Here is a 25,279-nt window from a genome sequence, read left to right as displayed (position 1 = left end):
CACCATTTTAAAGTATACAATTTAATGGCTTTTAGTATATTCATAGAGTTGTGCAACCATTACCACAGTCAATTTCTGAACATACTTATTTACCCCAAAAGAACCCTTGCACTCCTTGCCAGTCACTCTCTGTTCCTCATCTCCCCCCAGCTCCTGGAAGCCACTATTCTGCTTGCTGCTTCTACAGATTAGTCTGTTATGGACATTTCGTATAAATCTAATCATACAATATGTGGTCTTTCATGACAGACTTCTTTCACTTAGCATGTTTTCAGGGTGCATCCATATTGGAGTGTGTATTGGAACTCCACTCCTTTTCATGGCCAAGTACTGTTCCATTGTGTGGATAGGCCACATTTTATGTATCTAATCACCAGTTGATGGACATGTGGGTTGTTTCTACCTTTTGGCTATTACCATCAGTGCTCCTATGAACATTCTTGTACAAGATTTTGTGTGGACATATATTTTCATTTCTCTTGGGCATATACCTAGCAGTAGAATTGCTGGGATATATGGTCATTCTATATTTAACATTTTGAGGAATTGCCAAACATTTCAAAGTAGCTGGTCTTTGATTTTTAATATTGTATTTGTGGTCTTATGAATTCAGTTTTAAACTCTGATCAACAATAAGCTATTTGTTTCTTCAGGTTACAACTTTTATTTTTTTAATTTTTCCTAAAAGAAGAAATGACCTTCTGAAGCCAGAAATGTTTTTAGCAGTATAACTGCTTTCATTGAGAATTCTGAAGGGATGTTGCTTAAGAACAACTTGGTGTAGCAAGAAGACTTTATTAGGAGTCAAGTGGCCTGAATTCTGATTGTTCTGATATGCTTTGTGATGCCTAGTTCCTGTCTGACTTGGGGAAATGCTTTGCTTCTGTCACCCATAAAGAGGAATGATATCACTTGTCTCTCAGAATTGTTTCCCAAGATAGTTATGAATGGCAATGGAGATAGGATATGTGTGGACCCTTAAACAGTTGCGTTGTGCATATTTGCACTTCTGCAACAGTTTTCTAATTATGTAGAAGAGCAAGCTCAAACAAAACAGGAAAGAAACTTGAATTTCTTACATTCTGAGGCAAATGTATATTCTTACATTTTAAGACCTACATTGGATGAACATCCACCCTACTTACCCCCAATATTCTGGAGTATGCTTGTTTCCCACCCCACCCTGCCCCAAAAAGTACAGCCTGGACTATATATGCCGTTGCATTTAAGAAATTAAGTAACAGAAAAATATTAGTTGGAAAATAAACCTCTGTTTCTTTTGTGGCTGCAGCAGTAAGTAAACCCTGTGCTTGTTGGTGTGCAGAAGCCTCCTGAGGGAGCAAGGGGCCCCTGCATGGCCCTCAGTGCTATCAGGGAACCCCTCTACGTCAGATGATGCCAAGCCTAAAGGATTATAGTTCTGCATTTTGCCTCACAGCCAGAACTTTAATGAGAAAAAGTTGTTCCCATTGTAGAGTCAGTACACTGAGCCATAATAAAGCTGAGATTTGACCTGGGAGTAAAGTACATTATGAATGTAATTATTTTGTGGTGACAGCATGCATGACTTACAATAGAGCAAAATTTGACCTCAGTGTTGGCATTTGCCCAGTTTTTGTTCTTGAGATCCAATGTTGGTTTATTTTCTGCTTTCACAAATTAATGATTTTGTCTGCTTCTGTTCTTAATTCCATGGTTGTTTGCTTTTTCTTCTCATCTTTTAGTCTTTCAGAACTTATAGTCTTTCCCTGCTATAAAAATTGATCCTGCCAAAAGCTGTTCAGTCTCCCCTTTTTTTCCCCCATGGAATATTAGTTTGTTACTACCTTGAGATCAGAGATGAGGGGTCTTTGTTTTGTTTGTTTTCTTTTGTCATTGTGTCTGAAGCCTGTGGTAGTATTGGAAGGGCTGGTGGAGTTCTGTGTCGCAGGCCTGTTCTTGACTGTGAGTGCTTCTGTGCTCTTGGATAAGTGCCCTGAGTTTATATGGACTTGGGAATTGTACAGAATGTCCTTGTATCCACTCTGTATTGGCTGTGACTTGGGCAATGATACTTTCTTAACCCAGTGAGGAAACTATCACACTCTGCCTTCATGATTTTGTCAGAATATCTGCACACCGTGAGTGTTCAGGTGGTGGCAGGTGGTGGCAGTGGCCACCTGTCTCTTTGTCCAGTGCTCCTGTGCTCTTCCTATACATGTTTGCACACATTAGGCCTTCAGTTAATTCTTAATAAAGGAATAATGGTGCAAATTTCATTTCTCTGTGCTTTGAGAATCTAACCTTCTCAATCAAGGTCATGGTTTGCTCTCTTTAGGATTAAAAAAAAAATGAGGGAACTTTCATTTTTATATCTTTTTTTTCCCAAACTTTTCCAACTTTTTTCCCCTGCTAATACTACCTCATATTTTTTAATGCTTTATTTTTTTTTTGACCCTTAACAAAACCCTAAGAAGGTCAGTTTTGTCCAGCCACTGAAAATGGGAAGTTAAAGCACAGAGATTAAGGAAGTGTTATTAAGTGACTTCATAATATTCATTGAGCATGTCCATGTGCTAATAAGCATTCCACATATTGTGCTGGTAGAGCCCTCACAGTACCACAATGAGGGGTGGGTTCTGCTCCCCGTATTTCACAGATGAAGACATTGAAGCATATGGTGACCTTATAACTTATTGCCCAAACTGGGACTCTACTGAATGTGAAAGGGGGTGCTTTTATTGGATACTCGGGGACAACAAGGGCAAACTAGGACTGTCCCCAGCGAGTCATCATCCTACGTAACCAACTTGCCCAAGTTTACACAGCCAATCAGTGGCAGAGCTACATCCTGAACTCTAGGCTTTCAAACTCCAACAATAATCTTGCTTCACCTGTCCTGGAGTGTCTCATCCACATCAAGCTAATTCCTAGCAGGACTGCAGGAGAGCCAGGACTTTGGCCCCTTTCTGCCAACCACTGCTACACCGCAGTATGTCCTGAGCATGTTATTATTTCACTGTCAGTGCCATGAGCCCTTGCCATGAGCTTCTGTTTGCCAAGTTGTTAATAAATGGCACTCTCCTTTCTGCTCTTGGTAGGAACACATGGACTTTGGAGTCAGATGTGGCTCTAAATGTGGCTTTGAATTCTGGTATCTTAGATTTGACCTTGGAAACATGACTTAATTTCTCTGACCTTCTTTGATTTATCTGTAAAATGAGAATTCTGCCTGTCTTGCTAGGGGTTTGTGAGCTGTAAATGAATACATGTAAAGTATCCAGAATACTGTTGGCTTTTATTTCATGGCCATTAAATAAAAGTTGTTGTTACTGTCATCATTTAATTATGCCTAAGTGTAGTGTACATGCAAGGAAGAAGTGAGTGGTGACCTGGGAAGATGAAGAGATGATAAATGTCCTCTTCCTGCAGTGGAGAACCTCTGAATCATTTAAGCAAGGAGGTGACATGATCTGATTTGCTTTGTAAAAAGATCACAGTAGCATCAGAGGAATACTGGTTTGGAGAGAAATGAACCTAGAGGCAGGATGGTTTTTGCAGTAATAAAGGTGAGAAATAATGGAAGCCATTCATACGCCGGTTAGTGGCTGGAAAGATGTAGAGGAAAATTCTTTTGAAATATAGTTTGGAAGTAGAATCAATAGTACTTTTTGCAAGGAGACCAAAGGAAAGACAAAATATTCCTGAATATTTTGTAGATTTCTGGTTTTAAGTCATCATAATTGAATGGAAGAAGAGATTAATTTGCCATTTGAGGTGCCTACAAGGAACATTTATGTGGAAAGCTCAGGAGAGAGGCTGGGCCAGAGAGGAGAGATTTGGGGCTCAAAGGAGAGCAGGAGGAAGTTGAACTAACAGGAATAGAGCAGGAACCCCTTGGGGGGAAAGAACACAGGGAGGCTAAAAGACAGTCACCTTCCACTGAATTGAGAGAAGCCGAGTCCACAAAAGGGGACTGAGTAGCCAGAAGGATAAAAGGAGGCTAGGAGGGAGCTAGGGATGGAAAGTACTCTTTGTGGTAGAGGTTGGAGCTCTTTGTGAATGGGTATTGTGTGCGGAGTGTGAGCCAACTTTTAGAAAATTTGAAGAAGCTGAGTCATTCACTAGCCCCAGCCTGGAGGGTGTTAGGTCTTTCACTGGAGGTGGGTGAGGCGGTACTATAGGTTCATTTTCCAGGGAAGAAGAAGCAGTAAGGTGAGTGGGTGTTTGCCTGATGGCCTCTCAGTTTTCTGAGATGCGTGCTGCCTGCAGACAGGAGCTCAGGGTGAGGCAGCAGACAGAGGATCTGAGAAGGTGGTGGTGGGGGGGATTGAAATAGTTGGGAGAAGAATTTCTGGTCGTTGTGGAGGGTCCAGTGGAGGTCTTATCTCAGGACCCCATTTCTCTTTGTTCTGCACTTAGATTGTGTGTGTGTGCACGTGCACGTGTGTGTATATATCTTTGTATCTGACAGACATCTGATTGGAGTTACAGAAAAGGATAATCTCATTATTTGGCACACATGATAACTCTTCAATAAAATCCTCTTAAATATACAGTCCAGCAATTGTGTGTTAGTGGATCTTGGTAGAAGTAATAGGTTATTTTATACTGTGGGCATGGTGTGAATAGGTGGACTAGATGTTCTTCTTTCCATTCTAATCTTTTATTCTGCATATTTAGTACTTAATTTGTAAAATACACACTATTTCAAAGACAGTAACTTTTATTTCTCAAAATACTTTGAACAGTAGTTTAAAACTTATTTCCTTAAAATCCATAATCGGCTTCTTGCTAATTGGACTGTTCTCTGCTCCCCTTCCAAGCAGTTTATGGTTGGCATTATAATATCTGATCTCTCACCAAGACAGCTGTCATTCTTGGTACTGTCTTTCTAAGGCAGCTAACTATAATGCTGTGCCCTTCCTTCTCCAGTAAAACACTGTCTTTGTCATTTTCTTCTATATACTTCTAGTATTCTAATATGTTAACAGACATTAGCATAAAAAGCATTCCTATCGCTTTCTTTGACATGTTTAATGTACTTTTTATTTAATGAGTACTATGTGCTGGCCCTGCTCTAAGCACTTTACAAATACTAACTCATCTACTCCTCATAATGACCTGTAAGGTAGTGTCTGTTATCTTCATCTCTGTTTTACAGACAGGGACAAGGAGGCACAGAGAGGGAGGCTAAGCAACTTGCCTGGCTCACAGAGTTAGTATGGCCATGTCAGGGTGACACCTGGGGTTGTGACCCTAGCACCTACCTGTCCTTTCACCTGCTGCTCTCCAGTGCACCATGGCCATAGGATTTATGAGGCAGGACTAGAACCTAAGGGGAAGAGTTTATATGTGCCAAACATACACGTCTACAAGCATACTGACTTTTTAGAATCATGGGACAAATAAATTAATGTTAACTTTATATTATGTTATGTAATACTAAGACTGCACTCTGTGCTTATGAAAAATATTTAACAAATTAGAACACAGTTTTCTGTGAATGTCCGTGGGTCTCCGATGCTTCAGAGGCATTGCAGAGGTCAAACTGTCTGTGTTGCAGGACACACACAGTAGTGGTGCTGCATGTCAGAAGGTGCTGGTGCCCGGGCTGGTCTCTTCCCTCTGCTACACAGAACAGTTCAAAACAGAAACCAAAGCAGGAAAGCAACCCCAGAGTCAAGAGCTTTTCTTCTACAGGCTTCTAATTATTTCAGCTTTTTGGTGATGTGAATTTCAGATCCAGAGAAGTTTGCATTTTCTGAATCTTGTAGTCCTGGCATTCAACAAGTGACTTAACACCCAAATGATATTTTAGAATGATGAGGCACCCTGCAACTAAAAATCCATATAACTTAATACCTAGGATTTATTTTCAATTTGGAAATTGTGATGTAGTTTGAACGCTTGGTTGATGTTCCCCTGGCAAATTGAGGACTTTGGCACACCAACCCTGAGTGCTAGGAGGCTGTGCTCTGTAGTGCTGGTCTCGAGTTAACCCTGACTGTTAGGGACTGTGTGTGCCCTGGGGTGTGCTTGCCCGTGGGCTCGTGGAAAGGGGTTTCTTAGACTATGAGGGAGATTGTATTCACCTGAGTGCATCTCTCATCGCCTCTTATCGACTCTGATGCTCATGCAATTCCCCTCACATTTTAATCTTGTGAAATTTATGTCAGAGGGAATAGTTGAAACTACTCAAAAAATAAGTGAGTTATTATTGTCCTTTTGCTTCATGTTTGGAATTATACCTAAAATTACCCTGTTATCTCTGAAAATTCATTAATACATCAATTACTGAATTTTGGTGTTAAACATAGTATCTGTTGAGATTATTGTTTGTGGTAGATTTTGCACCCATGAGGAAAATTTCACAAGACCGTAAATAGCTATATTATGTTCCGAGTTTTTAGTGTGTCTTGTGTGACTTAAATATGATTGCTATAAGAGCTTAAGAAGAGAAAAAGAATTTTTAGTGCCTTTCGATTGTTCTAATGAGAATGTTGTGATTAACTTGTTGGATGTGAAAATGCCATTTTAAAATTGACATTCTAATTGTAACTTGATCTTTGCAAGTTTTCTTTGTGCCCTTTCCTTACACAGGCACAGAACAGTGTGAACTTAAGAAGGAAAGCCCAAGAACTGAATTTCCTGACTTTGGTTATTTCCTTCTGACCCACATGCTATTTATATAAAACCAGTGCTAGGGAGGCTTATAATGTTTCAGTAGTGCAGTGCCCTCTAGCTGTGATTGAGGGAACTGGATACTTCAAATAGTGACTATTACCATTTATAGTTTAGAGGGGAGATTCTATTTATATCATCGTTTTTGTATTTCTTAGGCTATTGCATATTTTCATAATTTTATTGCAAAGAAAACCTTATTAAGTAAGAAGTAAATTTTAAAGTGTGGAATAGAGCATTTGGTTTCTGATTACCTTTAAGGCTTCCTTGTAAAGTGTGGTCACTGAGGACTTTGTTGCAGTTTGGCAGTTGAGGCAGACAATTTTATTATCCCTGAGGGATTATTTGTATTGGTTGCTGGAAATGCCACTTGGACTGTCAACGTAGCACCAGGAAAATGGGAACTTGTTTGGGTGATTTGATTTTTTTGTTCCCCTTACTTGCTTTTGAACAAGAATTATCTGGAGTAATGTCTACTAATCATATTGCCAAAAATCTACCTAGTATTCAATTAGATGTCATCAGTATATGATTTAAATTCTGTTTTCTTTACTAATACCTTTCAGAAGTAGTTCTCAGTTCTGAAGTTCTTCGAAGAGCTCATATTTTATACATTTGTGAAAGAATCAGTCATAAGACTGAATAGGAACCACCTGAAGGTCATCAATTGGTTGTATTTTCCAAAGTATCAGAAACTGTCCCCTTTAAAATATCTTTTGCCCCTAAAAAAAGAATACTTTATTCTTTATAACTTCATTTCCTGGTATTCAAGCAGATTAACCAGAAGATCTAAATTTACATTGGTTGCATTTTCCATGGCCTCCAAATCAGCTGTACCTCAAGAATAGAGAAAATGGGTACAATTGTCTCTTGCCTTGATCTTGATGCATAAAACTGGGATGTTGCCTTAATTAGAGGCTTTCACTGATGTAAAGATTAGTGTGTTTCTTTTTTTACACAGCCAGGGCAGGTGATTTTTATGGACTCTGTAACACACTCTTTGATGCTTGATTGCAAGAGAATACTGTACTCCCACTGAAGGCGGCTAACAGTGCTTTTGGTGACTTTTACATGTGGAAGAACAAGGAGTTTCATTGTAGGAAGAAAGTATTTTTGTACTGTTCTTGCTGGTAGTATTAATGTTTCTTGCTAAGACATTTTTTTTCTGTGGTCCGCTATCAAGTTTAAGGTGATGATGTTTCTTGGAAGAATTTTGAGCTCCATTTAATTTTCCTTCTTTGTTGCCATTGTTTTCTAGCATCCTCCAGGACAAATAGCGAGGAAATACAGCTCCTGCTCCACTATTTTCCTAGATGATAGCACAGTCAGTCAACCAAACCTCAAGTATACAATTAAATGGTGGGTATACACAGTTTTGCTTAACTGAATGCTTTTTCTACTTAACCTGATAGCTAACTGGTTGGTTGTGGGGTCTGAGAGTGGTAAGATTGGGCTTGGAGAAAGCCATTGACTATTGAGGAAATCTGTTTAAAAAGTAACTTGGGTAGTTAAAACGTGGGGTGTTCAAAATATTTGTGCACATTACCATTTACATAAAAGAGCAAATTTAAAAATTATTTCAAATATAGGTGAAAGCATGTATTTGATTTCTGTGTATACCTCCTACCTTCCCACTTTTTATTAAAGCCATCCTGGAGTAACTCTGCTAATATTTTACCTTTGAAATAAAGCGGGGCTTCTGTGGTCCCCTTTAAGACTTGAGGCTACAGTAGAAAGCAGGCCTGATAGTGAAAGTGTATTTGCCCAGAGTCGAGAGATCTGAGTTCTGATATTGAGTCTCTCACCAACAGGGAGGGTTTAGTAAAACCCTTCTCTTTGTAGCCTTGTTTTAAAGTGGGGTTTAAGGGAGGAAGGGGAGTCTTTGGATAAAATCCTTTCCCTTTTGGGGTTCAGTTTCCTAATTTTAAAATGGAAGATAAGAGGAAAGGAACACTTTTTTCTTTTATGTTTCCATTAGCATTGTGATAATCAAGACCTTTGACAGAGGTCACAGAAAACCCGATGTGCTGAGGTCTGTGGTCATCAGTTCAACTGCCAAAAACCTGGGATATTTTATTTCTATATGTGCTTCAGAAATTACACATTTAACAACAGTCCAGTTTAGTGTATGATGTGTTTTAATTCCTAAATAAGAAGTATTATTTCAGTGGCTTACATTTTCAGACTTAGAAACCCTACTCTGAGTGTGATCAATGTGTGACAATAAATCACAGCCTCAGTCAGGCAGTGTTGACTGTAGCAGTCTTCTGTGGACAGCATCCATTCCAGCTGGGAGGGAGAGGTGGAAGATAGAACCACTTCAAGGCAAGCTGCCTTCTCTCCTGAAAGGTTGCATGTTTTCTAAGATCTAAGTAGAAATGTAGCTTCTTCCCTTATTACCTTGGCTTTTAAGGGCCTGATAAATGACAAGTGGGCATAAACTCACAGTCCATGATTGTAGCTGGGAAGAGGTATGCATGTCAGAGCTCCACAGTGTGTGGCCTTCACTAAGCCACTTGTGCCACGGCTTACTGCCAGGACATAGGAAGTACAGTATCTCTTGGAAGTATTTTCTGGAGTAAATCACTAGTGGTTGTGGAGAGGAGTGGAAAGCCCTGAAGATCTGTGTACCATGTGGCTCTTGGCATCTGCACAAGTTCCAGAGAGCCCAGAACAGAAGCTGCTAACTTCTCTTTAATCCTGGGATCCTCTTCGACAGGAAGGGAGGCCAAGTGGAGCAGAGGGCACCTTTACTTTTAGGGCCAACAAGAGCTCTTGGAATTAACAAATGGATCCGACTCAGTTGCTCAACACTTTACCCTTGGGTAACTTAAAATTGCCACTGGTTGTGACATAGACAGTTAGGAGCCTAGTGGGAAAACTGGGTAGCACTTTGATATGTCAGTGTCACCCAGGTTACAAATGTGCTGCTGTGCAAATGAGTGGTTCCAACCCCTGGTTACATCCTGGAGTCACCTGGGAGCTGAAAAACATGTTGATATCAGCAGTTTAATGTCTCGCCATACAGTTCTGGTATCTGGATTTTTAATACCCTCCCTAGGAGATTGTAGTAGGCAGCCAAGGCTGAGAACTCCTGATGTAAGTAGACAGTTCCTCTCCTGTCCCCCCACCAAAGTTCCTTGAAACTTCTAAATTATAGACTAATAAATGGAGGAAAAAGAGCTGAAAAGCTGGCCCAGTTAAATAGTGGACTGTTGAAACAAAACATTCAGTGTGAATACTATGACTTCCCTGATCCAAATGACATTTCCTTTGCACTAGCTAAATGTGAAAGTTCTTCAGTCAGTAGTTCATTTATTTTAAAAAGTGCCCCCCCCTTTTTTTCAAAGTTTGTATTTTGGGAGCACCTGGGTGGCTCAGTCGGTTAAGCGTCCGACTTCGGCTCAGGTCATGATCTCACGGTCCGTGAGTTCGAGCCCTGCATCGGGCTCTGTGCTGACAGCTCAGAGCCTGGAGCCTGTTTCGGATTCTGTGTCTCCCTCTGTCTCTGACCCTCCCCTGTTCATGCTCTGTCTCTCTCTGTCTCAAAAATAAATAAACGTTAAAAAAAAAAATTAAAAAAAAAAACAACAAAGTTTGTATTTTGGACCTCAGAGCAGGGTGGTCCCTAACTGAAGTAGGACGATCAGAATCTTCCCTGTAAATGCCTCCATCTCACTCTTGGCTGGGTTATAATCAAGGAAGTAAAAAGTAAAAAAATATTTCAGGGTGTTAGCAGGCCTGGGTGAGCTCCAGCCAGGGTCTTTGAAGGTGTAAGGAGAAAGGGATACTCGGAAGGGAGAGAAGAGTCAAAAAGCAGGGTAGAAAGAAGCTAAATCTGAATGCCCTCCTGTTCTAAAATTGTGCCTTAAACTTACCCTGCACCTATCAAAATGAAACCCCTATTTTCCCTTTTCTGCTTTTTCTGCTTTACCTAAATCCAAGGCCTCTTCTTGGTCCCTTCCCCCCAGACATTAAAAATACCAAAACCATTAATACAGTTGAGCTGAATCATTATGGACACGGTGAGTATCTTTGGGCTGAACTTCCTTCTTGAAAACCAAGTATGACCTTGTTTCTTTGAGAAAATCCTTTGAATTCTAAACATCGATTTCTAACCTAAGTTTTAAGAGAAACCCCTTCTTCAAGTTGTGGGCTGCCAAAATGAACACATGTATTTACAAATTCTAGTTGAGGAGTGCATGGAGGGGTGAGTGCTGTTCTGAATGGAAAGTTGAAGTGTAAAAGTGGGAGCATTCTGTGCTCATTCTTTTCATAGGCACGATTTCTGTTTTGACAATTTGAATTTTCCCATCTTTCCCCTAAATGCCAACAGCTGTGGTATTGAATTTAGAGTTTGCTAGCCATCCCCCCACCCCCCCCCCCCGCCCCCTCCGACACACACACCTCTGCAGCTGACCTCTGTCTTCCCTCCCGCCCCCCAGCCAGAATCCCCTACGGGGGGCATAGGTATGGTGATTAAAGGAAAGGGTGGGGAGCAGGTGGGAGCTCCTCAGTGCTGGCAGAACCCACCACCTCTTGGTCTTCAAAGGTTTTAGGCTTGTCACATGCTTTGCTGTATTAGCTCTAGGCTCCTACAAGTACAGGGCCAACAGTCACAAATCTGTTTTGCTTTCTTGGTCAAGAAAATAGTATTTCTTTATTCCAAGCTATGTGGCAAAAGCAGTTGAGCAAACCCTTTGATCCAAACGTACTTCTGGTTTGGGTCTAGCCCATCTTTGGTGAGACCTCACCATTTTCTGAGTATGTATCAGAACTGAGTAGGTCTCTGAAGCCTAAAGTGTGGGACTGATGCAGTTTTCCACTGACTGCCCTTTGCCCCCAGCAATCACTTTTTCCAAGATGACTGACTAAACTGGCCTATGGACCTGTACTGTATGTGAATTCTGAGCTTGGTTTTCTTAATTTTGGGGATATAACCTCAAGTGGAATTTGTCCTACAGTGTGGCTCTATTTTTCATGGAGGCGTAAGGTCATGATAATGTCCAGTCTTGCAGTCAGCTCAGGAGATTTGGAAGATAGTGACCTTGGGGCCCTGAAGATTTTAACTCAGTTTGCAGAAGCAAATTATGAGATGCTTGAGATGAAATTATTGATAGGGGAGTAACCATGATAATAATGTCTTTTGTTTTGGATTTTTGTATTTGAAATAATCCTTTTGTATATTTCATTTGGTTATAATAACATCTCTGTGACGTAGGTTGAATTGTCCTAATTTTATAGATGAGGAAATGTAGGCTCTGAGAGATGAATGAACTGTAATAAATGAAGGATCCAGGTTTTACACTCAGCTTATTCTGACTTAGTCTGGGGATATTTTTCCTATGTCACACTCCACACAGAGGAGGCAAGAACCATTATCTTTTGCAAGCAATCAAAGTGACTGAACTAGTCACTGCACCAAACCCAATCATATGAAACATCAATCTAAATCTGACATTAGATTAGAAAGCAGTCACACAGTATGACTGTTAAACAAATTAAATGATAATTTCATCCTTTTCCCTAGAGGCAACGTGTTAGAACTAAAGGGCACAAAACCATTATACTAGTCAGAAATCCTGGTATCCAGTATCTGAACCTGAATTTTTCTCATTTGTGAAATACAGTCAATAACATCTGCTGCTTTTCATATCAGTGTTAATGTATGCTGTTAATGTATGCTTGAAAACAGTATTATTACTATTATTATTATTATTATTATTATTATTATTATTATTATTTGATTCTGAAGTCCTTTCACCCAAGTTACAATTCCTTCATCAGCTTAGATGCTCTTGAATATGTTAGGAGAAAGAGAATATATTGCCATTTGCTCATGAGGACTTTTAACATTTATCTGAATAATGTTTTTCAAAAATCATTTTGAAGGAATAGGTCTGGAGAGACATTTGGAAGACTAGAGATTTCTTGTCTATTGTCATAGGAAGTCATAGGTAAGCCACTGAGCTATTTGGAATCCAACGCTGAGTCAGCTGTGTTTAGGACTGAGCCCTCTACCTCCATGTCGTGCCTGGATGGCAGTTTCTGTGCTCCAAGTACCCAGAACACAATCTGATGCAGTCAGTTAGTGATATTCTTAGAAGCTTAAAAAATAAATTTTGGTCTCCTCAATAAATTTTAAAGTAAAACAAAAAGTAGTGGAATGATCTTGACAGCTTACAAAAAAGGAAATTTAAAAAAAAAAGTGGCCAGTTAACATGAATAACCCCACCAACTTCATAGGTGATCAGAGAAACCCAAATTGAAAACAAGTACACTTTACGTTGGAGAACATTTTTTCAGAATATTCAAGGTGAGTGTCAGCAAGTGTAAGGTTAAAACAGACACTGATGGGGAAATACTCTGGTACATTTTTTTTTTTCTGCAAAAATACTTGTCAGTTTATGTGGAGAGCCTTCAATTATTAACGACTTTAGATTGAGTAATTCACATTACAGAATGTTTTCTTATGGAAATAATATAGTCATAGGTTGCACAAATACTTGTCTCTGAAAATATCAGTATGGTGTTAATTATAATTACGAAATATTAGAACCAACTTAAATGTTCAATAGTAGGGGGATAGTTAATAAATTATTCAGTAACTATATAAATGGAATATAATCAGCCATTTAAAGTCCTGTTTTTAAAGCGTACTTTAATGGTAAGAAAAATATTAATGAGGACAAAAGTAGGATGTAAACCTATTTACACATATAATTGAGAGACAGAAATAGATATCTGCATATCTCAAGTAGTCTTCTTTGGGCAAAGGGTTTACTTTTTTTTTTTTTTTTACACTTCCTATATTTCCCAGAAGTTTTACAATATGAATATAATGTCTTTTTAATCAGAAAAGCATTATTTGAAAAAAAATATTCGGGAGAATGGAGTGTCTTCATTAAATTCAGATCTTTTAAAATGTTAAATAAAAATTTTAAGGTAGTGTTACAAATAGGATTTATATTACTATTTTAGCAAGTGAATGAATAAGTTAGGTGGATTGCCAAAAGGTTACTGATGTAAGAGAAAAGAACAGCAAACCACTGTGGGTGATACTTTTTTCTGGTAGTTATAAATAAACCAAAAATTTTCTAAACTGGGAGGTAATAAGTTGGAAATTTCTAAAGGTGCTTGATTTGCACTACCTGTTTTTACATAGTGTCTATATTTTACAAGTGAAGAAAGCTAAAAATTTCAAGTAGAAAGAGAATTTGTTTCTAAATACCTCTTGAGGTTTTGGTGTTTCTGGAAAATATTTAATAATTGCTGGAAATGAGTACAAGATTGATTTACTTTGAAGAATGATTTTTTTTTTAAAGAGATTTCTTGATCAGCATTCTGCTTTAATTGGGACTTTTGAGATGGATTGTTTGACTTTTACTTAAATTTAAATATTTTATGATTAGACAGATAATATATAACATTTTGGATATGCTTATGAAACATTGAACCCTGCATTTTATTTTACAGTGTAGCTCTCGCAATATATTACCACATCAAAAACAGGTATGTGGATGATTAATTTTGTGCTAAAAACATTACACGTTATCTCCTACTATGTTTTTTCTCTCTTTTTTCCCCTATTATGTCTACTTGCTTCAGCCTTTATATTCTCTAGTCATGTTTTCTTGGAATTTCTAGAGTTAGTACAATTTACCAAAACTTCCCAGGTAAGTGCCAAACTGCTTCTCAATCAGAGGAAACCAAATGGGTGCTTGTGTTTGAAGTCAGCAAAACAGAACACATCTTGATAATGCTCAGCTTTCCTCTTCACTCTTGATTTCCTGTAAAATTTGTTTAAACATTCTTTTATAAAAATTATTTTAAAAATTTACTATGTGCAACTTCAACATGAGAAAAAAATGCTTATAGTTTTAAATCAGTAGAATAAATTATGGTGTAAATTTAGATATAAACTATTTTAATGTAGTAGAATCCTTCTCTCTGATATAAGTGAATCTGGAGACAATTTAGTTAATTTAAAGTCAGTTGAAACAGGAAATCATAGAAAAATCATTCTAAAAATTTACTTTAAACATCTTATCTCAACATAAAATGTGTAAAAAGTACATTCGTTGCCATATTTTTATGCAGCGTCAAAACTTTTGCTTTGAGTTTGGGGCGTTGGTTAGAGTACCAAAGTGACTTTATTTTATAAGCCACACCTGTAATTCATCCTTTCCATATTTTTTTAAGTCAATAGTGACAAAACTTAAGACATTTCTAAAATAATTTGAGTGTAGAATCTTTCAGGTTATGACCACACATAATCTACAACAAATTTATTTTTAGTGATAACTTTTTATTGGGTGTTTCCAAAGCATTCCTTCTTTATTTTCATAAGAACAAAGCCACTCTCATTGCAGTCAATATTTCATTGATTGATATTTAACATTGTCATATGTTACATGAATATAACAAGTACAACTGGTGTGAACCAATTCTGGGAACAAGCATAGCCACCTCATAGTTAGCATGGCTCTCAGTGAGGGGAGCCACATCATCGTCAGTCTGCTTTACAAGGGGGACATTGGAGAGTTGTGGTAAGTCAGAGAAGTGGAGCTTTCATGACAGAGCGTCTAATGAATGAACAATGTTATGGGAAAACACAAATACCTGGAAGCAAACACTTGGAAAGGTGTTCTCTGCAGTGACCTTTTTCAGTATTGTAATTGTGACTCCAAGTTCTTTCTGGTGCTTGAGAATTTTGGATGTAAGAACTTAGAAAATGGAGCATAGTGGAACTTTGAACCTTGCCCAGAATAACTTATCAGTGAAAGTACAGATTTGGTCTTGCTGCCTGTTTCTAAGATAACAGTTCAGACTTTTAAACATTTAAGTCTTACATAACACTATAATACCACTAGTGAAACTTGAATGTGTTCTCAAACCACTTTTGCATTAGCATCTCTCTGTAAGTGATTTCTCAGTTCTTAGACTGTTATGCATCTCAAAGTTAATTTGTAGCCACAACTGAAAGTAATAAGAACCATCTTTATTAAGCATTTACTCTGGCTACCCTGGTTGCTATTTATATGTATTATCTCATTTAGTTTATAAAACAGTTCCGTGAGGTGATACTGATATTATCTCCATTTATCTTAGTAAAGAAACTAAGGCACAGAGAAATAATTTGCTTAAGAGTACAAAGCTAATAAATTGGGGAATTGGGGATTGAATCTAAGCAATATACTGAGACCTTAAATCGTATAATCTACTGGGGTAATGGTGATAAAATAGAACAAAAGTTAGTGAGTAGAAGTGGAGAAAATCCAACTAAAAAAAGTGAGCGTTTGTGAACAGGCATGATAAGCCCACAGATTGTAACCTGAAGGCCTTTGGAAAGAGGTGGCGTGACTATGCAGACTTTTTCCTGATAAATCATATTGGGCTAACCTCTGGAACTGGTGATAGATCCAGTAGCTTGATTGAGAGGGTGCTGCTCAGCTGGGATACATAGCTTTCAATAAAAGTGAGAGGAAAATCCATTTTCTCAGAGGAGTCAGTTTTTTTCCCAGAGTCATTTTAGCTTAAATTCTTATTCCTTATTTTATATTTTTGATCCTATATTTTCATTTTTAAAGTTACTTCTGGTGAATATTTCTCTAGAATGCTGAATAGCTTTTTAGGGTCTCTCATTCCTCAGAAATATTGAACAGGAGTGAACTGCCCAAGGAAATGGGATGCAGGGCCAGGCTTTGTCACACAGCCCCTTGAAGATCTTGCAGAGGCTGTTAGTGAGATGAGGGACCAACTGATTCTTACTAGCCGGGTCGTTATAAAAGAAGTGTAACTGGGTGCACCCAGAAGGAGCTGTCTTTATGTTTTCGGACCCTGTTAGCAGGTCCTGCCTAGTTGAACCTTTCTTTTACTTAGGCTTATCTAAATCTTTGTTGCCTGTCTTCCTGTAGGCTAGTGAAAATGAGCACAGATATGAATGCCCAAAGCTTTAAAAATAATTTCTGTTGTGTAAACATAGTAATGAAAACAGAGTTGTTCTGTCAAGCTCTTTCTTTCTGTTTTATTTTTATACAGAAAGTAAATTTGTAGAGCAGAAATTATAGTGTTTGCTACAAAGGGTATATGTTAGGGACAGGTCTGTACCCTTCTGATATTCACAAGCCTAATCATCATTGGAAGCACAGACTGTGGAAATTATATGATGTTACTAAAAGCAATGGTTTCCAAATTTGCTTTTTAAAGAATAGTTTTTAGGCCGAAGGCAAGTGACATAAAACAGATGAAAGTAGAGCTGTTGCTGGTGAAGTATGGTTGGTGTCTGCAGAGCCCCACTCAAAGCACTGTGCCTACAGGGAAAGCCATCACTTTAAATGGCATTTACTGGCCCTGGTAACAATGAGCCATTCTTTTATAGGTTTATAGGTTACTGAATTAAGCTTTTCTACATGTCACCTCTTGTTTTTCAATGTAAAATTTTGAAACTCTTAATTAACAAAGTGTTTAAGTTGCATGTTGTGAAAACTTCAAATTAGTTTCTAGGACACACTGAATGTTCATTTTTGCCCTTGAACTTCTTTCCTATCAACTACAACATAGTAATGGTTTAAGCATATCCATCAGCCTTTGCTCAGAAAGATGTTTAAAGAAGTTTATCACTTGCTTAGATTTGGTTCATTTGAAAACTCAGAAAATGAAAATCTAGATTTTTTTTTACCTTAGGTTAATTCAATTAAATGTGGTTTAATTTATTTCATAGACTTTATTTCATAGACTGCTCAAACAAAAATGAATGTTGTACATAAGAAAAATTATTGCTCATGGGTAACCAATAGCATCTGCTACATTTAACACTGACTTCAGTTTCTTAAAACACATTAAATCAAAATATATTTTTATTTTATTTTGAATGACATTCTTACAGAAAGTAAACTCCATTTTCTTTTATTTTCCCTACCAGGGACCCAGATGGAAGGATGCTCTTAGATATTTTTGATGAAAACCTTCACCCTCTTTCGGTAATCTCCACCTTCTGATGTTGTTTAATTATTTCTCTTTTGTTTTTATTGGGTGGCCAGTCATCTGAAAACATTTCCTTCCCCAGAAATCCGAAGTGCCACCAGATTATGACAAACACAACCCAGAGCAGAAGCAGATTTACCGGTTTGTTCGGACACTGTTCAGTGCTGCTCAGCTGACGGCTGAATGTGCCATTGTCACCCTGGTGAGTGCCTTCACGATGACACAGCCATTCTGTAGTCCACTGGGGTGGGGTGCAAGCAGGGGATCTCACCAAGTGCCCTAGGGAAACCACATCTTTGCCTTCAAGATTGTCTTTTTTTTTTTCTTCTGGGAGAGTAGAGAATGGATCTCCCAATAGAGGGAGTGAAGTCTGTTCCACAGTCCCCACCTAAAGTCAGTGGTAAAATCACCTTCAGAGCCAGTAAATGTCAAAATGTTAAATGCAGGTAAGTAAAACCTTGGGCTAAAGAGAAATAAGAAGAACTAAAGCCACTCACTTCCTGCTAACATCCAGGTTTCCTGTTGTTGATTCCCTACAAAGGTTTTAATGACATGAATTAGAGATGAAGAACATATACATCCTATATGAATGCCTGCTATATATTACTGTCTTCTCTTTTGTGATTTTTGTGATAATAATGCATCTGTAACATATTCAAAGACAACTTGGAGGTAATCTACACTTTAAGACTCAAATAAGAGATAAATATCTGTATTCTTACTTAGATTCTTAAAACTTCAGGGGCTATTTAGGTCAGCTCTCATTTGAGAAATAGATTTGACAGTGGAACCCATTCTCACTGACCTTTATGTTGTGTGCAACTCAGATAAGAAGGTAGCCACGCCTGTGAATGAGCCATACCAGAGGAAGATCAGAATGCCATTCCCTGTTGTTTCTGAGAAGAGATTATTGTCTAATAGAAAGTTTGCAGGCCACCCAAGGACCTTTTGTATCTCTGCCACACTAAGAGCTTTGTGCCCTTCAGCTAATTCAACAGTAAACCTGTTTGTTTATTCATTCATTTGTTCATCCATTTGTTTGTTCACTCTTTCTCTCACTAAACTTGCCACCTACTGGGTAAAACGGACATTCATTAAGTAATTGCTGGGTGATTTAGAATGATTCTACGTTCTTCTGTCATATCTGAGAAGTATATTTATTGCTTAGCCTTCTTCCTCCAAAGGATTTCAAGTTCTTAAAAAACAAACTGCAGGGAAACAGGGTTGAAATTGTTGCAAAGGGAAATGGCGATGAAGAGAAAAGATGGGTAGGAAAACCAGATGAAACCATGGATGAGATTAGTACTAAACTTCATACCATGAAAAAGATTTATCTTGAAGCTGCTGAGATGGAATGTGGTGGGCATATTTTACGTTTATTTCCTACGAAAATTATGACCTGACTCTGACTCGATTGTTAAGAGAAGCCTAGTGTCCTGTGGAGGACACAGGACTGAGATCTTAATCCCTGCTGCTTCCCCAGTTTAGCCCAGATGTTGAGAGAACATCTAAAGTGTTCTCCCCCAGAGGGTCATGGGGACAATTGGTTAGTTCATGTCTTTAGAGTACTGTAGGAGTGGTACATTTTTATTGGTAATTGTAACTACTGACATCTTCACTTGTCCTGTTAGATAAACTGGTGGCTTAGCAGGAGATTAGCTTGTACTGGGGTCTTGATAGTTACAGTTCAAAGATGAGCAGCTTTGGGGTCCCACATAGTGGGCACAGCACTGCAGACTGATTCTCTTGTGACTGAGAGTCAGCCTGCACACCTGTGGGCAGAAGGCAGATAGATGCATGCTCTGGGCAAGACCCTTGTATGATAATTCTTCCCTTCTCTGTGTCCCTTGGAATTAGAAGTAGCCATTTAGAACAGGTTCAGTCTAGAGTTGACAGAGATGCATTAATCTCTACTTTTCTCCTGGGCATTCTCTTGGCGTCTTGGCATGCCACCCAGGAGGAGGTGGGTGGTAGGGGAATGACAATAGTTCTCTCGTCCTGCTGCCCACGAAGAACAGAACTGCAGCCTCCCTGTGGTAAGAGAGCTTCCAGGACCTTCAAATACCCAGAATGGAGTTATAACTCAAAGCAGATATTTCATAGCTTCATTAACTTTGTTTTAGAAGAGTAACAATAACTAAATATCACTGAATATATTTTTTAGCCTTGCAGAATATTCTAAAAGCTCTGTTATTGATACTGACACATTTTTAAAAAGAGGATGAGGTAATTGATATTGCACCTTGATGATCTCTGATGTTTTCACATAAGGGCACTGTGTAATATTCTCAACAACAGCTGTGGAAAGCTGGGGTTGGGTAGAAAGCTATGGTGCCCAACTGCCCCTCCATACAGCGCATCCTTTCCCTCAGGACTTATTGCAGCTGGGTTATAGTTAGAGCCATGAACAATCTTTTCAGTCCCCTGTGTGGTACCTGGATAACAAACCATAGCTCCCTGCCTAAGCCAAGGATTTTGATTATGAGGATGAGAAGCCCACACAAAGAGGCTGAGGCAGGAGATTTATTGGAAGGCTCAGGAGTCCCATACATGCCTGTCCTCACCCTATAATGAGATCAACAGCAGGTTCCTTTCTCTGGGGCTGTCTCTTCTTGCCTCTGCTCCACCCTTTGGGTCTACCAGTATTAAATTCCAGGCTGCCTTCTGTTCAGATGGACGTGGCCGGGAAGTAGCTGGCCTAACCCTGACTCTCCGTCACTTTTTCACTTAAGGCCCAACACTGGCTAATTGAACCTCTGGTGTTTAGTTTAGATTTTGGAGAGGGGATGAATTTTGATGGCCTTCATCAGTGATTGGCTCAGTTCCTTTGAAAGGGGCCCAGGGCTCTGTCCTGAGCCATTGTTTTTCTCACTGTGTACTTTCCTTTGCTCAAAATCTCTGGTGCTTCCCCATCTTTCTCTGAGGATGACAAAGAGAAGGCCCTTACATGACCTGTAGCAAGATTAGGCCACCTCTCATCTCAGCTCAGCTGCTACCACTCTTCCTATCTGGGCCTCTTGGTCTTTCCTGCATATACCAGTACTTGCCTTGGGACTTGGGCACGTGACACCATCTGGGCCTAGAATCCTCTTTGAAGGATGTGCACGTGGTGCCTCCCTGCCTTTCTTGAGGTCTTTGCTCAAAGGGTAGTTCTATAACCTGCTTCCTCGCCCGCCCCCCCCCCCCACATTCCCTTCTCATCATTTCCTGCTTTCTTTTTCTTCATAGCACTTATCACCAGTTAACATTCTTTAGGTTTTACTCATTTATCTTATTTTGTTTGTAAGTTTTATGATTAAGATTTTTAAAAAAATCTTTTTGTCTTTCTTGTTCACTACAATATGACCAGCATCTGGAACACAGCCAGGTACCTAATAAATATTTATTAAATGTCAGAGTATGTACAATAATAACTACCTACTGCTGAAGTAAATAAAAGTGGTATTGATGTACCTCACACTTTGCCTGAAACACAGGGAGCATTCAGTAGCTATTTGCTGTAGTCTTCCCATACCCCTGGTGTTTTATAACTTTAACTCCTATTCTGCTGTTTCACTGCTTACGTTATTAAGGTAAGCTTTCTGAAGGGAGGGTGGCAAAGTCTTTAGCTCTGGAGACATTGCCCAGCCAAGCCCCTGACTGAGTGTTGTCTACAAGAATGGTTCTATCTAGAGAGTGGCAGTGATGGGTTATGGGAGGGAGAGAGGAAGCCATTTGGAGAAATGTCTATTCAGATTCTTTGCCCATTTTTAAATTGGATTGTCTTTGTATTATTGAATTCTAAGAGTTCTTTATATGTTCTGGCTTACAAGTCCCTTGTCACGTAATGATTCACAAGTATTTTCTCCTATTCTCTTGTTGTCATTTCACTTTCTTAAAGGTATCATTTACAACATAGGTTTTCATTTTCATAAAGCCCAATTTATATATATTTTTTTGTTTTATCTTTTGTGCTTTTGGTGTTGTATCTAAGACACCATTGAAGAGCTCAGGGTGATATGATTTACTCCTGTATTTTCTTTTAGGAGTTACGTAATTTTAAGGCTTATGATAATTTTAAGGCATTTAGGTATATGATCCATTTTTAACTCGTTTTTGTGAGGTAGGGGTCCAAATTCATTCTTTTGCTGTGGATATCCAGTTTTCCCCTTGCCATTTGTTGAATTCCACTTTCCTCGTTGAATTGTTTTGTCACTGTTGTCAAAAATCAGTCATAAATGTGCAAGTTTATTTCTGGATTTTCAGTTTTATTCCATTGATCTGTATTTCCTTATGTCCATACCACACTGTCTTGATTACCATACCTTTGTAGTTGAAGTCAGAAAGTAAGACTCTCCCAACTATGTTCTTCTCCTTCAAGATTTTTTGGGCTGTCATGTGACCCTTACATTTCCATATGAATTTTAAAGTTAGCTTGTTAAATTTCCGCAAAACAAACAAACAAAACCATCTAGGGTTTTGACAGGGACTGCATTGAATACATAGATCAATTTGGGAAATATTTTAGGCCAACACTAGCAAGTCTTACTATCCATGAACATGGGGTATCTTTTCATTTAGATTTTCTTCAGTTTCATTCACCAGTTTTATAGTTTTCAGTGCATAAGTCTTATACTTTGTTTAATTTATTCCTAGGTATTTAATGCTGTTTCATGCAATTCCTAAGTAGATTGTTTTCTTAATTTCATTTTCAGATTGTTTGTTGCTAGTGTATAGGAATAGAATTTAATTTTGTAAATTGATCTTATATCCTCCCATAATGTTGAACTCATTTTAGTTCTAATAGTGTTTTATTAGATTCCTTAGAATTTTATACACGCAAGATCATGTCATTTGCAAACTTTACTTTTTCTGTTCCAGGCTGGATGCTTTTTATTCGTTTTTTCTGGCATATTTGCCTTGGCTAGACCTCTAGCTTATTGTTGAATAAAAGTGGTGAGAGTGCACATCCTTGTTTTATTCATGACCTAACAGGGAAGGGGAAAGCTTTCAGTCTTTTTCTGTTAAATACGATGTTATTTTTATAGATGCTTTTTGTCAAATTGAGGAAGTTCCCTTCTGTTCCTAATTTTGTGGAGTGTTTTTTTCCTTAAAAGAGTATTTGATTCTGTCAAATGCTTTTTCTGCATGTACTGAGATCATGTGGTTTTTGTTCTTTATTGATATGTTAAAATCAACCTTGCATTCTTGGGATAAATTATCCCACTTGGTTGTGGTATATAATTATTTTTATGTGTTGCTGGATTTGGTTTGCTGGTATTTTGTTGAGGATTTTTTCATCTCTATTTGTAGCAGATAGTGTTCTTTGATTTTCTTGTGATCTCTTTGGTTTGGAATCAGTGTAATACTGACTTCCTGAGTTAGGAAGCATTCCTTCTTCTGTTTTTCTGAAGAGTTTGAGGTTTGGTATTAATTCTTATTTCAGTGTTTGTTAGAATTCACCACTGAAGCCATTGGTCAGGATTTTTCTTTCTTGGAAGTTTTTATATTAGGAATTCCATCTCTTTCCTTATAGGTCTGTTCCAGTTAACCTATTTCTTCTTCAGTCAGTTTGTGTCTTTCTAGGAATTTGTTTCATAACTTAATCCAATTTGTTGGATAACAGTTGTGTATAGTATTCTCTTAAAATTCTTTTTAGTTCTGTAAAATCTGTCGTAATGCCTCATTTTGTTTCTGCTTTTACTAATTTCAGTCTTCTTTTTTTCTTGTTCTGACTAAAGGTTTATCAATTTTAGTGATCTTTCTAAAGAACCAACATTCAGTTTTATTGATTTTCTGTTTTTCTATTCTCCATTTCATTTATTTCCTCTCTATATTAATTCCTTCCTACTGCTTGCTTTAGTTTTAGTTTGCTCTTCTTTTTCTTCTAGTTTCTTACAGATATTATTTAGAAATCAATTGTATATTATTTCACTTGGTAGAGAATTAAAATACCCAAGTGGGAGTTAACCAAAGAAATTATAGCTTATGGTGGGAGGTTAGTTATTGATTTGAGATACTCCTTTTTTAATATAGGAATTTAATAAATTTCCCTCTAAGCTTCATTGCATATATTTTGGTATGTTGTTTGGTATGTTAATTTTTATAGATATATTTTCTTGAGTAAGGTTTTATTTCAGATATATAGAAAAATTGTGAAGATAGTACAGAGTTCCCATATATCTCACACCCAGTTTATTACATCTATAATATTATATAACATCCAGAAACATTATTATTGGCTTAATATTTGTATGATATTTTGTTCCAGTTAAGGAACTGATACTGAAACATTATTAACTAAAGTTCGTGCTTTATTCAGATTTCCTTAGTTTTTACCCATTGTCCCTTTTCTTTTCCAGGATCTCATCCAGAATACCACAGTACATTCAGTTGTCATGTCTCCTTAGGCTCCTCTTGTCTGTAATTATTTCTGAGATTTTCCTTGTTCTTTTTTTTTTAAGTTTTTATTTTAATTCCAGTTAATTAATTTATAGTATTATAGTGGTTTCAGGTGTACAATATAGTGATTCAGCAATTCCATACATCATTAAGTGCTCATCATGGTAGGTGCACTCCTTAATCCCCATCACCTATTTCACCCAGCACCCCTCCTCTGTGGGAACCATCAGTTTGTTCTCTATAATTAAGAGTCTGTTTCTTGGTTTGTCTCTCTCTTTTTTCCCTTTGCTCATTTGTTTTGTTTCTTAAATTCCACATATGAGTGGAATCATATGGTATTTGTCTTTTTCTGACTGACTTATTTTGCTTAGCATTATACTCTCAGGCTCCATCCATGTTATTGCAAAGGGCAAGATTTCATTCTTTTTTATGGCTGAATAATATCTCATTGTATACACACATATACATGCAATATATATATATATACGTGCAATACACATATATATATGCCGTATATATATATACATATATATATACACACACATACACACACACACACACACACACACACACACACACACACACCCCACATCATCTTTATTCATTCATCAATCAAGGGGCACTAGGCTGCTTCCATAATTTGGCTATTGTAAATAATGCTGCAGTAAAGTTTGGGGTGCATGTATCTCTTTGAATTAGTGTTTTGTATGCTTTGGGTATGCAGTAGTGTGATGGCAGGATCATAGGGTATTTCTATTTTTAACACTTTGAGGAACCTCTATACTGTTTTCCACATCACCTGCACCAGTTTGCATTCCCACCAACAAGCGCATGAGTGTTCCTTTTTCTCTACATCCTTGCCAACACCTGTTGATTCCGGTATTGTTGATTTCAGCTATTCTGACAGGTTTAAGTTGGTACCTCAATGCGGCTTTGATTTGCATTTCCCTGATGGTAGGTGATGATGAGCATCTTTTCATGTATCTATTGGCCATCTGTATGTCTTTTTTGGAGAAATGTCTGTTCATGTCTTCTCTCCATTTTTTGATTGGAGTATTTGGTTTTGGGTTTGAAGTTTTTCTAAGTTCTTTATATATTTTTGATACTAACCCTTTATCAAATATGCCACTTGCAAATATTTTCTCCCATTGTGTAGGGTGCCTTTTAGTTTTGTTGATAGTTTCCTTTACTGTGTGGAAGCTTTTTATTTTGATGTAGTCCCAAGAGTTTATTTTTGGTTTTGTTTTCC

At 37.9% G+C, this 25,279-nt stretch overlaps 1 protein-coding gene across 5 annotated transcripts in view; it reads left to right on the top strand.

The window, feature by feature from the left end:
* CCNY (cyclin Y) overlaps positions 1–25,279 on the top strand; it is a 331,023-nt gene that overhangs the window by 278,593 nt on the left and 27,151 nt on the right. For all 5 annotated transcript variants that reach the window (XM_040451001.1, XM_040450998.1, XM_040451000.1 and 2 more), the window contains 4 exons: positions 7,922–8,022; positions 14,140–14,175; positions 17,588–17,645; positions 17,732–17,851. In XM_040451001.1, the coding sequence (XP_040306935.1) occupies positions 7,922–8,022; positions 14,140–14,175; positions 17,588–17,645; positions 17,732–17,851 (315 nt within the window). The remainder of the gene's footprint in view (positions 1–7,921; positions 8,023–14,139; positions 14,176–17,587; positions 17,646–17,731; positions 17,852–25,279) is intronic.

Source organism: Herpailurus yagouaroundi, unplaced genomic scaffold (assembly GCF_014898765.1).
Source record: "Herpailurus yagouaroundi ecotype Mexico unplaced genomic scaffold, PumYag 203, whole genome shotgun sequence".
NCBI classification, from domain to species: domain Eukaryota; kingdom Metazoa; phylum Chordata; class Mammalia; order Carnivora; family Felidae; genus Herpailurus; species Herpailurus yagouaroundi.
The sequence above is the reverse complement of the archived record's forward strand: the minus strand, read 5'-3'. Positions and strand labels throughout refer to the sequence as shown.